This window comes from Hyalella azteca, unplaced genomic scaffold (assembly GCF_000764305.2).
Source record: "Hyalella azteca isolate HAZT.00-mixed unplaced genomic scaffold, Hazt_2.0.2 contig1684, whole genome shotgun sequence".
NCBI lineage: Eukaryota > Metazoa > Arthropoda > Malacostraca > Amphipoda > Hyalellidae > Hyalella > Hyalella azteca.
The window spans coordinates 30,315-42,575 of record NW_025931988.1 but is presented as its reverse complement, the minus strand read 5'-3'; the positions used below and the strand labels follow the sequence as shown (position 1 = coordinate 42,575).

Here is a 12,261-nt window from a genome sequence, read left to right as displayed (position 1 = left end):
TATAGGCAACACATCTGTATTTGTAGTTCAGGTTTTGAGTAGAAAGTTTACAAGGGAGTTGGACTAATCGACAATTTCGCGGACGCGCTGCGCGACAGCGGCCATTTGTGATGCCGGCGCCAGTTCAATAATGATCTGCAGGTTAGATCAATAATGAGCAGAATGATGGATTACCGATATAACTATTATTGTCGAATTTATGGTCCTGCTGTATGATGATTACCCTGAGCAAAATTTCAAGTCTGTATCAATATTTTTTAGACCGCATTGTTTCTGTTTTAAGCCCGCTTTGGAGTTTTTTTTTTATCAAAACATCGGCTGTTAATTTTACGATCTAATAGATTTGAGCGCATGGATGGAATCCAACAGTCCAGGGCAGAAATTAAGCTCAGGAATTCGTACGGCGATTCTAATCAGCATAACTACGAGTTTTTGCAGCTTGCCGGATAACAGGCGTATTTAAACATATATCAGGAAGGCAATGGGATATGTTGTCTCGCCAAGCCTGCAAATGTTCCCGGCTCCGGAGCCAAGTGATTGTCAATATATTCTTCACTGCGAGGAGACCCAAACTCATAAGGGTTACTTTTTTCAACTGTGATTTGTGTGAATTAGTGTACAGAATATTTCCATGCAATGGAAGCGTTTAATATCACGAAAATGAAAAACGTATTTAATACGGCGTTTCGAGATATGGCGTCTGTGAGAAGATAGGGAGGCGTCTGTCGGATAAGTCCTTGCAACTGGAAAATGCATTAGCAATTAACACTTCCTTGCAACTGTAGCTTATTTCGCATATCCTGCTAGACAATTTATAGAATTTATTCAGAGGACATGCTTTATGGATTTTTGCGACTTCAAAGGATAAGCAGAATCGTCAGTGATTAGAATCACTCCACTTAGAATTTCAGGATAAGGTTTGTAAAATTAGTAGTTTTGTCATGTACCTCTATTAAGATTCTTGGTGTTTTTGAAAACACGATAAATGTCATTCTTGTGAGAATTGGCCCCTGACCCATCTCTTACTCTGGACCAATTTCTTCCGTGGTTACCCATGACCACTCTTTCTAGGGTCCCATCTCTTACTCGGGACCCCATGCTCCTCCAAATCTTCGTTTAGTCTCTAGGTGAAATAATAATGACTAAAAATATCGATCCCTATAAAATAAATATAAATTATAAATATAATAATTACCCATAATTGCTAGCCAATTCATGTGGTTTTACTCAAATTAGTTTCGACGGTTGTTGAAGATAGACCTAAATTGTGAAAAACTTTTACATATTCGATGTTAAAAATACTCCAACGCCTGTTTATCTGATACTCAGAAGATTTTAATAACATGTATGAGTGGATAGTAGCGCATTCCTGCCGTAGACTTTTCTGATAAGCTCGTCACCAAACTGGCCGAATACAAAAATTTGCGTCGACCTGAATCCGAGCAGCCGCAGGCCGTGGCAGCAGGAGATGGACATCTGAGGCCCTCCGCACACCAGGATCTGGAGAGGACATTTCCTTGTATTTCATCAATAATTAAACTAAGCGATTCAACTGTTATATCTATCACATTAATGATGAAAGGTTCTCAATGTTTATAATGCTTTTCCAATATGAATGCTATTTTTTTTAGTGCTTTGATGCCAAATTAGAGTTAGTATTCAGGAGAAAATTTGTACCAGCACTGAATTATTGTTAAAGCAGTTCAGGCAGTTTCATTAATGCAGGACATGTTTTGATAACATCGTGCAGCGGTATATAAAATATATATTACTTAATGCTTTGCTTTAGGTGTTTATTAATACAGAGGTGCTCAGAATAACGTAGGAGAAAGAATTAGTTCCTTAGAAGAGGGACGATGGCCAAGAGAGAGAAGTATGGAGCATCGAATGGTAAAAAGGACTGTTTAAAATAATTCTCTTATGTCCTGTGTCAATCAGGCGTCTCATTCTATTCATTATGTTTATATTATATGATTAGATCATTTGTAATTGAGACGTAATATTCACTGGACGCGTAGGAGATTGTTGGAAGAGTACTAGACACAGAGTCAGCGTCTAGACAATATCAGATGAACAAGACCACATTGTCGGCAGAAGTAGAAGTCTATAAACAATAGGGCACCTTAATAAGTCATCCCAGTAGCTACGTAGCAAGATCGCCGCGATGCAACACTTGTTAGAGCTACTCCGACCAGACGATCGCAGCTATCTACTTTTTCATTATCTATAATAACTCTCATATGTATAACCACCCAGTGCGAGATAAGTTCGCTAGACAGATGATGTCTCACTTATCCCTCACGAACTTAGTCAACGAATCCCTGTCCTCAGGCAGAACTTATGTTACTAGTCAAATGGCGCATAATACCGTCTCCTGACACTTGAGGCGCTTACTGACGATTGTAATTGAAATTAATATATATTCTTTCTTCAATAACTTGCATCCTAGGGTCAAGCTACTCGTACCAGTCACTGCCAGCAGCAATAACAGGGTCACGTCGTTGTATTCACAATGTTGTCTTAAATTTATTTACTTGTTTAAATGTATTTCTCATCAAAATTCAGGGACTTGGGGGCACCTTATGAGTTCGGGACGTGTTTTTGGGGACGTGCCTGTCCAGCTTGCGTTGGTCGATGAAGCCTTCTTCTCCCGTCCAGCCCTCGGACGCCTCGCCAAGAGAGAGGACCAAGCGGAAGTTTTTTTTAGTCGCTGGAATATTCGAGCATTTTTATTACTTTCACAATAATTATTCCTGATAATGAGTTCAAAATTTAGTGACAAGTTCAGCCCGATAGCACCCAAGACACTATAGATTTGGCCGGGTTCAATTTATCAATCTGTCAAACATATGAGACTAAAATAAGAATCAAAACAAAGTCAGAAAAGAGATGTAGGTATTTTTATGCTTGCGCAGTCAAATGCCGACTGGGCCGTTCACATAAAGAAAAAATAAAATAAATTAATTGGAAAAGAAGTCATTACTCTTCGCCGTCCTTCTTACAGATTCTTAAAACATCTTGGAAATAATTTTTCACCTTGACGACAATGAAGAAAATCTTCATTATGTAATATGATTTCAAATACACCATTTTCTATTAATTGGAATTTTTTCACAAACATGTGAGAAAATTACTTTTCTAGAAAAGAAGAAATATACTAAACTAGACCCAACGTCGTCAATTCGATTCGAAGTTCTTCAGTTTCGAACTTTAGGAGGATATTCAATATTTACGCTAAGGTAATATGCTAATAGTCAAAATATAACAATATACTAATACTATACTGCTATACTAATATTCAAATATACATATACTAATATTCAAAATTGTGCCCTAGTGCTATGAATATCATGTTTTGAAATCATTTGAATTAACTTTAGAAATTATCAAACAAACACAAGACCGAAAGTTAGATGAAGTCGTTTTCTTACGCAAAATATTCGCTTAGAATCGTATACAAGATGTGATTTCTGGCTTTGTATGTGTCTTTTCCCAAACCAAAAAATTTCATTTAGCATATATGCTGTTTTATTATCAATAAAAGTATTGTAATTTGGAATGCAGTCAGCTCATTTAATATCAATTGGGAGAATTTCGTTTAACGCCGTAATGGATAACAGTGCCCTTCTTATATACAACAGCTAAGACTTTCTTCTCCACAACAATTATTTAGTATGATGAATAATTTCTCAATGTTGCCTCAGGGGTCAGTTTGACTTAGTATTTATAAGATAATTTGTACCAGAACTGATTGATTGGTACGGCAGTTGAAGCTCAATTAATAAACAATTTTCTCACAGGCGTAGCTTTCCAGTTCGCTCCTGTACAAAATTTCGTCCCGAGTCGCGGCGTAGTAGACGAGCGCGAGTTTGGTTGTGTCGGCGTCGCAGGACAACACAGTCCTGATGAGCTGCAGGCCCGGGGTGATGCCGCCACCTGAAGCCAGGAGTGTCACTTCGGCCAGGCTGTTGGGGGTGTACTCGAAGCCCCCACATGGTCCCCTGCAGGCGATGCTCGAACCTGAGGGAGTAACAGGTTTGTCGTCTCATGGAGATGATGTAGGCAGCTGGTCATCTGAATAATACATCGCCTTCATATTCATTTAGGAGAAATAGATTTGCTTATGTTCAAAGAAAAGAGGTATTTTTCGACTTTGAATGAATTAATATGCACAGCGCTGTTGCTTGACCATTTATCGACGATTATTAGCGGGCAGCTTGAATTCTTTTCAACCGTTGCTTATTCAATGCAAAATAATGTTTGCATAATGCTAAAGCAAACCTGGACCCAGCACTCACCGACGCGCATGTTCCTGAAGCGGTCGGACACGACGCCGTGGGACTCGTAGCGCACGACGATCTCAATGCCGGACGCGTCGGACGGCGGCGACGCGGGTGAGAAGAACCGCTCGTGGGCGCCGTGGTCCGGAGTCTCCACCCTGACCTACGGTAGGGGGTTACCGTTGTATGGTATATTTTCAATGCAAAACTTTCAATTCTATTTTTAAGAATCATAAATTAAAAATTCAGTTCTGATTTTATACAAATTTTTGTTTATTAAAATTAGGTGAGGAAAAGAAGTTCAAGTGTGATATGCGCATTAATTCCCTTATGAGGTTCAGAAGTTTGAGTTGGAGGGGATTTTTGTAAAATCTTGCATGAGCGAAGATCCACAAATCAAAGTCAACATCGAACGGAGATGTTTGCTATAACTGAGACGTTACTTACCTTGACGTATTGGCCTGGCATGAGGCCGCTGTGGTTAGTGCCAGAAGGAAGGGAGAACCTGAATGACGTCACACTCGGCGTCAGGTCAGTTCTGCTCAGAAGTTTCAGCGACGTCCATGTTTTAGGCTCCAAAGCAGAACGAAACTTCCCTCCGTCCTCAAACTCCTATAACATTCATTTCCATCACTTCTTTTTCGGCCGTTTAATGTATTCATAGTATATACGCTAATGTGTTCAATTCATAATGTCTGATGCAAATAGGGTGTTTAATGCATTCATGTAACCATGATGGAGGAGTAGACCATATGCAAATAATTCTAATATTAGTTCCTGAATAACGTCTGTATGTTCGTTAGACGAACGGACTAATGAATTAAAAAAAGGATGCCGGAACACGAAGAACTCGAATATTTGAAAAAAATAGTAACATGCAAATCTGTCTTCGAGCAATTTCTCAACATTAAATAAACGGAAAGATCATTTGAGAAATATTTAGTTCCGTGCACATCCATGCATTGACGCTCGTAATCCCATATCTGTTGAGTCTTCAAAACAGGCAGAAAGCGATTGCTACAATTCAAAATATTGAACGTATTTGTACATATTCACTTGTAAATCATGATTAGTATGTATTTATCGCTTTGGAAAATAATGTTCATTAAATTAATTTATTCCGTTCCCAGCGGCCTATATTGCAATATATTAGCGACTAATATGTAGTATTTATGGTACGCGGCTGGTACCTAGGGCATGCCATGAAAACACGGTACTTCAAGTGGTTCGAAATCTAAAGAAGTTAGGGAAACTCACCTCTATTGGGTTCAAATATATTGCCATCCTCTGAATTCGAGCTAGAACAACGCTAAACTTTTGAGGAAGGTTAAATGGCTAATGCGTTCTTTCAACAAATTTCAATTCGTTCAGCTCCCGATTCACAGCCCCCCACCACAAACCTTCCCCAGGTATCGCGCAGGCGCCGTGCTGAACGGGTTGTCGAAATCCTCGTAAGGCTCCGTGGCTGGAGGGCTCTTCTCGCCAGCAATGTCCTCCGTCAAAGTCTTAAGTAATTCTTCTTTGTCGCTGAGGGAGAGTTTCGAAAGTTCCTGGTGCAAAACGCGCTGGTTCGGCTTTTGGTTCCTGGCGAAAAAGTTAAGTTAGATTCAGCAATAAAAATAGCTCGCCATTGAAACTAAAACTAGTGCATCTTGATCTACATACCTTCACAAAGAAATATATTTCCCATTTTTATGGAATAACCTAAAAATTTGTATTTAGTGGGCGCAATCTGCGTGTTAAATGCATGCAGATGCCTTATTCTTGCTCTTGAGCGAGTCTTGCAAGCGCTTGTTTATTATAGATTGTCCTGGCTAGGTTCGCCAGATGGGCCTTTTCCTGTAAAATTCGCCGGTTTGGGTCATTTTTCAATTGCGCAACCGACCCAGGTTGAAGGATTTATTATACCATTCATCACTCACTACGATTTGAGCACGACTGACCCATGCAGCACCATCTCTACCAGGAAGGAATTCATCACCTTTCATCACTCACCACAAGTCGAGCACGTCTGCCCCCAGCAGCACCACCTGTCCCACGATAGAGTTCACCACTTCGGTGGTGGGGGCCATCACGCAGCCAGCTTTGGCGTCACGAAACAGGCGTTCCAGCCCCAGCTCGCTCTGCAATGCACAGAACTCTCACACTACTCGTCGGAACACAGCGGTAACAGTGAAATACTGACATATTTTGTGGGATGAATGTCTCGTTTGTATGATTTTTAATCAACGATTTATTTTATTTAAAATTTTCTAGGTTTTAATATCATTATTAATAATATTATTTTTATTTAAGTTTTAAAATATCAGTGGAAATGAAAATTCGAACGTTAAAGAGGAAAATTCGAACCCAACATGATGAAAAATTACTTCAAATTAAATGCTTAGGAATAGAAGTGAAAAAAGGAGTTATTCGACGAAGACCGTTTATATGAAACCTTGTTACGATAGGTCCATTTACGTCGCTCACCTTGTATCCATTTCCACCGCAAGCTTTGAGCATTTGGCCGGCCACGCGGCTGGCGTTCTCAGATGCCGTGGCCTTGACTTGAAACAGCCAGAATGTGTACGGGGATCTAGGGGAAGCGGGAATCAACGATTACCTTGGAATTTCATCAACGATATGAACTACAGTCAGAACGGTTCCTAGATTTCTTTCCTCGGCCTTGCCGTTCGGAGAATTTTACCCGCATTAACTCGGTAGAACTTCTGTGACTGCTCCTCTCCATAAATGCGAACTTTGGAGCTATGGATTACAGATTTGAGTAAATATATTTTCTATCAAAAAACATCGCTGATTGTCAATTTGTATCAAAGTTCATCAAGAACATGTCTAACAGGTTCTTCCGAAGAGCATACCAAGAAAATTCCTATTCTCACTACATTTCACAAGAATTCTGTTCTGTTGTTCTGCAGCGTAAATGTGCACGGAAGACAAACCTGGGCAGTTTCAACGTAGTTTCAAGGGACCAGTCGTTGTTGTTGGAGACTCGGTCAAGTTGCTGGCAGAGGCTGAAGAGTGTCAGCCTGGCAGCTGTCGTCGCGGTTAAACTTGATCCGAAATGATCCTAAAAGAATAATGATATTTCAGGTCATAATAATGATCCTAAAATAATATAGAATAAAATAGAATAGGAATGTCGGCACTGAAGAAATAGGCCCATGGCCTGTTGCCGATTCTTGAATTTTTTGTGACTTGATTCACAAGGGATCCGGCCTTTGGAACCCGATCTTTCCTTAACTGACGATTGATTGAGATAGCTGCTGGACTTATTGCCTGGTCCGTATATAATATGAATAATATTGATCCGTATATAATATTGAATAATATTGATCCAAAATGCATTAATCACTTAAAGGCTTCATATTTTCAAGGGGATACCTGAGATAAAATTTATTAAAAAGTTTTGTTGACCGATAACCACCATTGCTACTAAATCACAAAATTTTCGGGTTGAACTGTGCAATTTTAACAAGGGGTTAGTTCCATCCTTGAGTTACCATGACTTAATATCCATAAGTCAGGTTTTCACACATGTACAATGGAGTGAATATGAACGTCATTATAGAGACCTTCACTGAACTTTAGTGACAAGCATGCCACGTCACGCACCTGCACAGCTGAAGAGTCATGCCACGTCCCGCACCTGCACAGCTGGGTAGTCATGCCACGTCACGCACCTGCACAGCTGGGTAGCTGTCTCTTATACANCACGTCACGCACCTGCACAGCTGGGTAGTCATGCCACGTCACGCACCTGCACAGCTGGGTAGTCATGCCACGTCACGCACCTGCACAGCTGGGTAGTCATGCCACGTCCCGCACCTGCACAGCTGGGTAGTCATGCCACATCACGCACCTGCACAGCTGGGTAGTCATGCCACATCACGCACCTGCACAGCTGGGTAGTCACAGACCCTCATGCCAACATCGCCATGCGCGTTTCTGGTGACGTGTTTCTTCGCCACGTCCAGGCATGCCATTGCGATGCCATTCCAACAGGCCGACGTGAACACACAAAATGCCGAGGTTGCGGCTTCGGAATTGTTCTGAACGAAATTAAATGCGCTAATTTAGTGTTTTTATCTGAATTATACTAATACATCCTATAACACTAAACACTAACGAACACTAATAATTTATTATTGCAGCACTAATAAGAGTATTTTTCTATCAGTTGGAATACACATACAGTGGTTTATGTTAATCTCAAATGATGATGAACTGATTGGCTTTATTTGCTAAAATTCATGCATTGTGATCAATAGTTTAACACTCGCATCATCTCTGTTTTTTCTCGCTAGATGATGTTGCACATATTGAAGCGGACGATGTGGCTCTTGTGTTAGTCAAAACTCAGAAACCAACTCACAATAATTGTACATTATGAAGTTATCACTATTTTTCACGCACTTATAGTCGCATTTTAAAGCAAATCCTGGAGGTGCTTGTTTTCGTAGCAGTGTAGTGCGTCATGCATTTAACCAATTATCAAATGTCTTGCAGACCGAAACATAGCAAAAGAGATTAAACGTTATTCTTACCGATGCTCCATCCCCCGGTTTCCCGACAATGCGACTCGTCGGAAGCTCGCAGTCGATGACGACCTCACCCGACATGTTGCCGTGCATGCCCATGGCTTGCCAGTCTTCGGCGTAAGCTCGGACCTCGTCCTGGACGAGAGTTGTTATTATAACTAAACGCGAGTGGAATAATACTGTCCGAGCGGTGGAAGTTATGAGTTGGTATGTTGAGCCTCATTAGACTGAGAAAATTCTGTTTGAAACCAAAAAGTTGGCCTGTGGTTGATAAAAAGCAAGATCAGGAGAAAATAATTCAGGTTCGTACCCCAGTTAACTTTGAAAATTCTGCGATAAAAAGAATCGGCGAAAAAACAGAATTGCTCAAACCAACGAACACACAACCATATTTTTATTATCAATGTGTTATTATTTAATATTTTACTGTTCTGCATGTAATACTTGAACATCGACATATTAACTCGAGTCACTGTTCCAAAGTTTATTTTGTAGGACGGTTAGCTACCTTGTCGCCTGCATTGAATATAGAACTTCTGTTCGTTATTACCTAAACTTCTCAGCTGACATGGTTTTGACCAATACTACGTACGCGTTGGACTTGATGAAATTCCGCTTACTTTTTTAGTAATGTAAAATGTATGACTCCATACGCACTGTAAAATATCAAGAAACTGAAACAGAAGAAAACTTAATATCCCTTCTACCCACACGGAAGCACAGAAAAGTGGTCATGTTGGACGGGTCAGGTTTGCTGTCAGGCGACGCGGTGACGACAGCGTAGAAGTCTGCGTAGCCTGCAGAGGTTGACCACGAGCCGTACTTGAGGTAGCGTACGAGGTTATCCGACACGAACGCCGACTTGGAGGACAGAGGATACCAGAAATGACCACCTGAGAGATGAGGAGAAATTGCGGACTAAAATAGTGCCTATGAGTAGAGAAATTCCTAACATTAAGCACGTCAAAATGATGGAAACACAAAAGATGAGAAACTATTTGTGACAGGTGTGCTTATTGATATTAAATGCTAGTAACGACTAGATACAGAACTAAACTAATTCCTGGTGGCATGACTGGTTAATATCATGCATCAATTCACTCCATGAAAGGAGACAGGAAGATTTTAAATGGTTCGGAGATAGCGCCAACGAAGACAGCGTGAAAATCGGAAGACAAATTCAACCTTGATCTTGCTACTTTGAACTTGGTTAAATCGATCCTTCCCATAACAGTAGCCGGGTGAGACTGGACTCACCGGTTGCCGGGTGAAAGTATATCAAGCGGTTGCCGGGCCAGAATAGACTCACCGGTCGTCGGGTCGGAGTGGACTGAGGTGCCTATGAGTTTCTTTTGGTTGATGTCCTTAAGCAGGGCAGTGATGGTGGGGTTATCGGAGTGGCGGTACAGCAGCATACTCGTGGCCAGCAGGTGCATGCCTGGGCCAAATCAAGCAAAAAATTGAGCGATACATCAACATGAATCTAGTCATCCTATTCCGACTCTATACTCAAATATACAAACGATATTAATAATGCATCATTCTAGCTTTGGAACTATTAACTGCAACTGGAATGGGGCCACAATATAGAGCAAAAGCTGGATTATGTTACAGAAAAGCAGTTTAGAGAACAGTATACGGTAACTAGACATTAAGGTCTTATTGTTCCAAAGCAGTTCATTCGAGCTGTGGCATGACTCATAAAATTTGTACAAGGTACAATATTGATGATACAATGATAAATCCAACAACAAACAACAGCAGCGTCCATGCACCCACACCGAGCTTCGTCTACATCATACTCATATATGAATCGACGCTCAAACATTTTCGAACGATAGCCTCTCACCACACAATAAATGCCGGGGCAGCAGCATCAAGCTTACAGTTGCGCATTAACACGCTCTGTCCAATTGCTTCATCTTGTAATATTATTTTATTTTTTTTTGTACTATTTTGAAACAGGCCGTCTAGGGTTGGCCGTCTAAAATGAATGATAGGGATACATCTTAATTATGTTTGATAGGGGTACTTCCTAGTTAAAAAATGGAATTTTTACACCGGAACCTACAAATATACTAGTATATATTGAGTTACAAGCCTTTTTTGGCTATTTTTGTTCGCGTACTTGGCCGTTTTTTAGGCCATCTGGAAACCCTGAATTTTGTACCACTACGTCTTGGAGAAATACGATTCGTGGTACACATATGTACCACTTCGGAGTCGACGTGCCAAGAATATACCTGGAGATTTATTGTTTCTGGCCTTAACAGTAAACCAGTTCGGTGCTGGCACCGCAGTATCCGGCTAAAATTGCGGATTAGAAATATTTCTAGTTTATTTCTTGTATGAATATTCCTAGTGATTTATTGCAGCGACACTGAACAGTAAACCAAAGCAGTGCTGGGGCAGCCATAGCGCGCAATGGTCTCGACGACCATGGCGCAGGTGACGAAGCTGGCCCCGAGTCCCCCCAGCGACTCAGGCACCAGCAGCGCCAGGAGGTCGAGGGAGGCCAGCGCCTGCAGGCTCTCCCTGGGGTACACGTAGTGCCGGTCCGCCGCCGCCTGCAAAGCGGCGTTAATATAATTAAAACATTCAGCAAGCACAACGTATTGTGAATTCAATACCATGATGGCATTATCTTATTCGATACTTTTTAAACTAATATTCCTCTGAGATTTCAAACCTCAAAGGGAATTAAGAGTAATAATATTGCTCGACAATACTCGAATTAAAAATCTCGTAAGATTTGTAAACAATTCGTGCGTTTCTGAATGGGATATGAGTCTCTAGGCAAATTAGTTCTCATAGGTAAATAACGATTTAAGCCTTGGTCGAAACAATAAACATGCCAGAGCAAGGCTGTTGCTCATATCACTACTTGAATAGGGTCACAATTAAAATACATTAGTCACATATTCAACTGTCGAAAGGAATCACTTTGACTCGATTCAGTTCTCGAGCATCTGGATCCATCTTATCAGTAAAGGCGATGTAATAGACAAAATTGTTGCTTTTTAAAGAATCTTAACCTCCGAAGAAGTAATAGATTTCTCTCAGTTTGCCCTACATGCGACTTAACGTGCCATCTCTACCATGACCGAAGCAGCTAAGTTACAACATTTGTAAAAATTTACTTATTTTTTTAATGAAATTGAGGAAATACAGCACCGATAGAATGTTATTCTAGGGCTCTAGGCTGTACGTATTAAATTCCTATTAAAGACGGCACGACTCACCGCCTTAGGCCTGATGCTGCTCCTGCAGAGCTCCACGAGTTTATCTCTGAGCTCTCGCTGCTGGGGCGTCAGCATCCAGTCGGGGTCAAACTCTGCCCCGACCCCCCAGTATTCACCTGAACCCCAACTCTTCATTATGCACTAAATGCAAAGTTTATTTTGTAAGCTGTTGAGGTTAATTTAAAGTTTCAAGTTAGTTTG

General features: G+C 40.9%; 1 protein-coding gene across 1 annotated transcript; it reads right to left on the bottom strand.

Moving 5' to 3' along the window:
- Positions 1-361: 361 nt before the first annotated feature.
- LOC108668702 (probable acyl-CoA dehydrogenase fadE25) lies at positions 362-12,261 on the bottom strand. The gene is made up of 15 exons (XM_018155946.2): positions 12,061-12,261; positions 11,205-11,385; positions 10,128-10,256; positions 9,530-9,711; positions 8,825-8,953; positions 8,174-8,329; positions 7,220-7,347; positions 6,750-6,855; positions 6,276-6,403; positions 5,681-5,864; positions 4,728-4,892; positions 4,299-4,443; positions 3,799-4,020; positions 2,580-2,710; positions 362-1,500 (listed from the first exon to the last, which is right to left on the bottom strand). Exons 1-15 carry the CDS (start codon positions 12,193-12,195, stop codon positions 1,336-1,338), a joined length of 2,286 nt encoding a protein of 761 aa, XP_018011435.1. The 5' UTR covers positions 12,196-12,261; the 3' UTR covers positions 362-1,335.

Excerpts from the sequence above, each read along its gene's own strand:
- LOC108668702 (XM_018155946.2), bottom strand. The coding sequence starts at position 12,195 with ATGAAGAGTTGGGGTTCAGGTGAATACTGGGGGGTCGGGGCAGAGTTT. Across the intron at positions 10,257-11,204 it reads CAGCACTGCTTTGGTTTACT|GCATGCACCTGCTGGCCACG; the intron begins GTTCAGTGTCGC and ends GATTTGGCCCAG. Across the intron at positions 4,444-4,727 it reads TGCCAGGCCAATACGTCAAG|GTCAGGGTGGAGACTCCGGA; the intron begins GTAAGTAACGTC and ends CCCCTACCGTAG.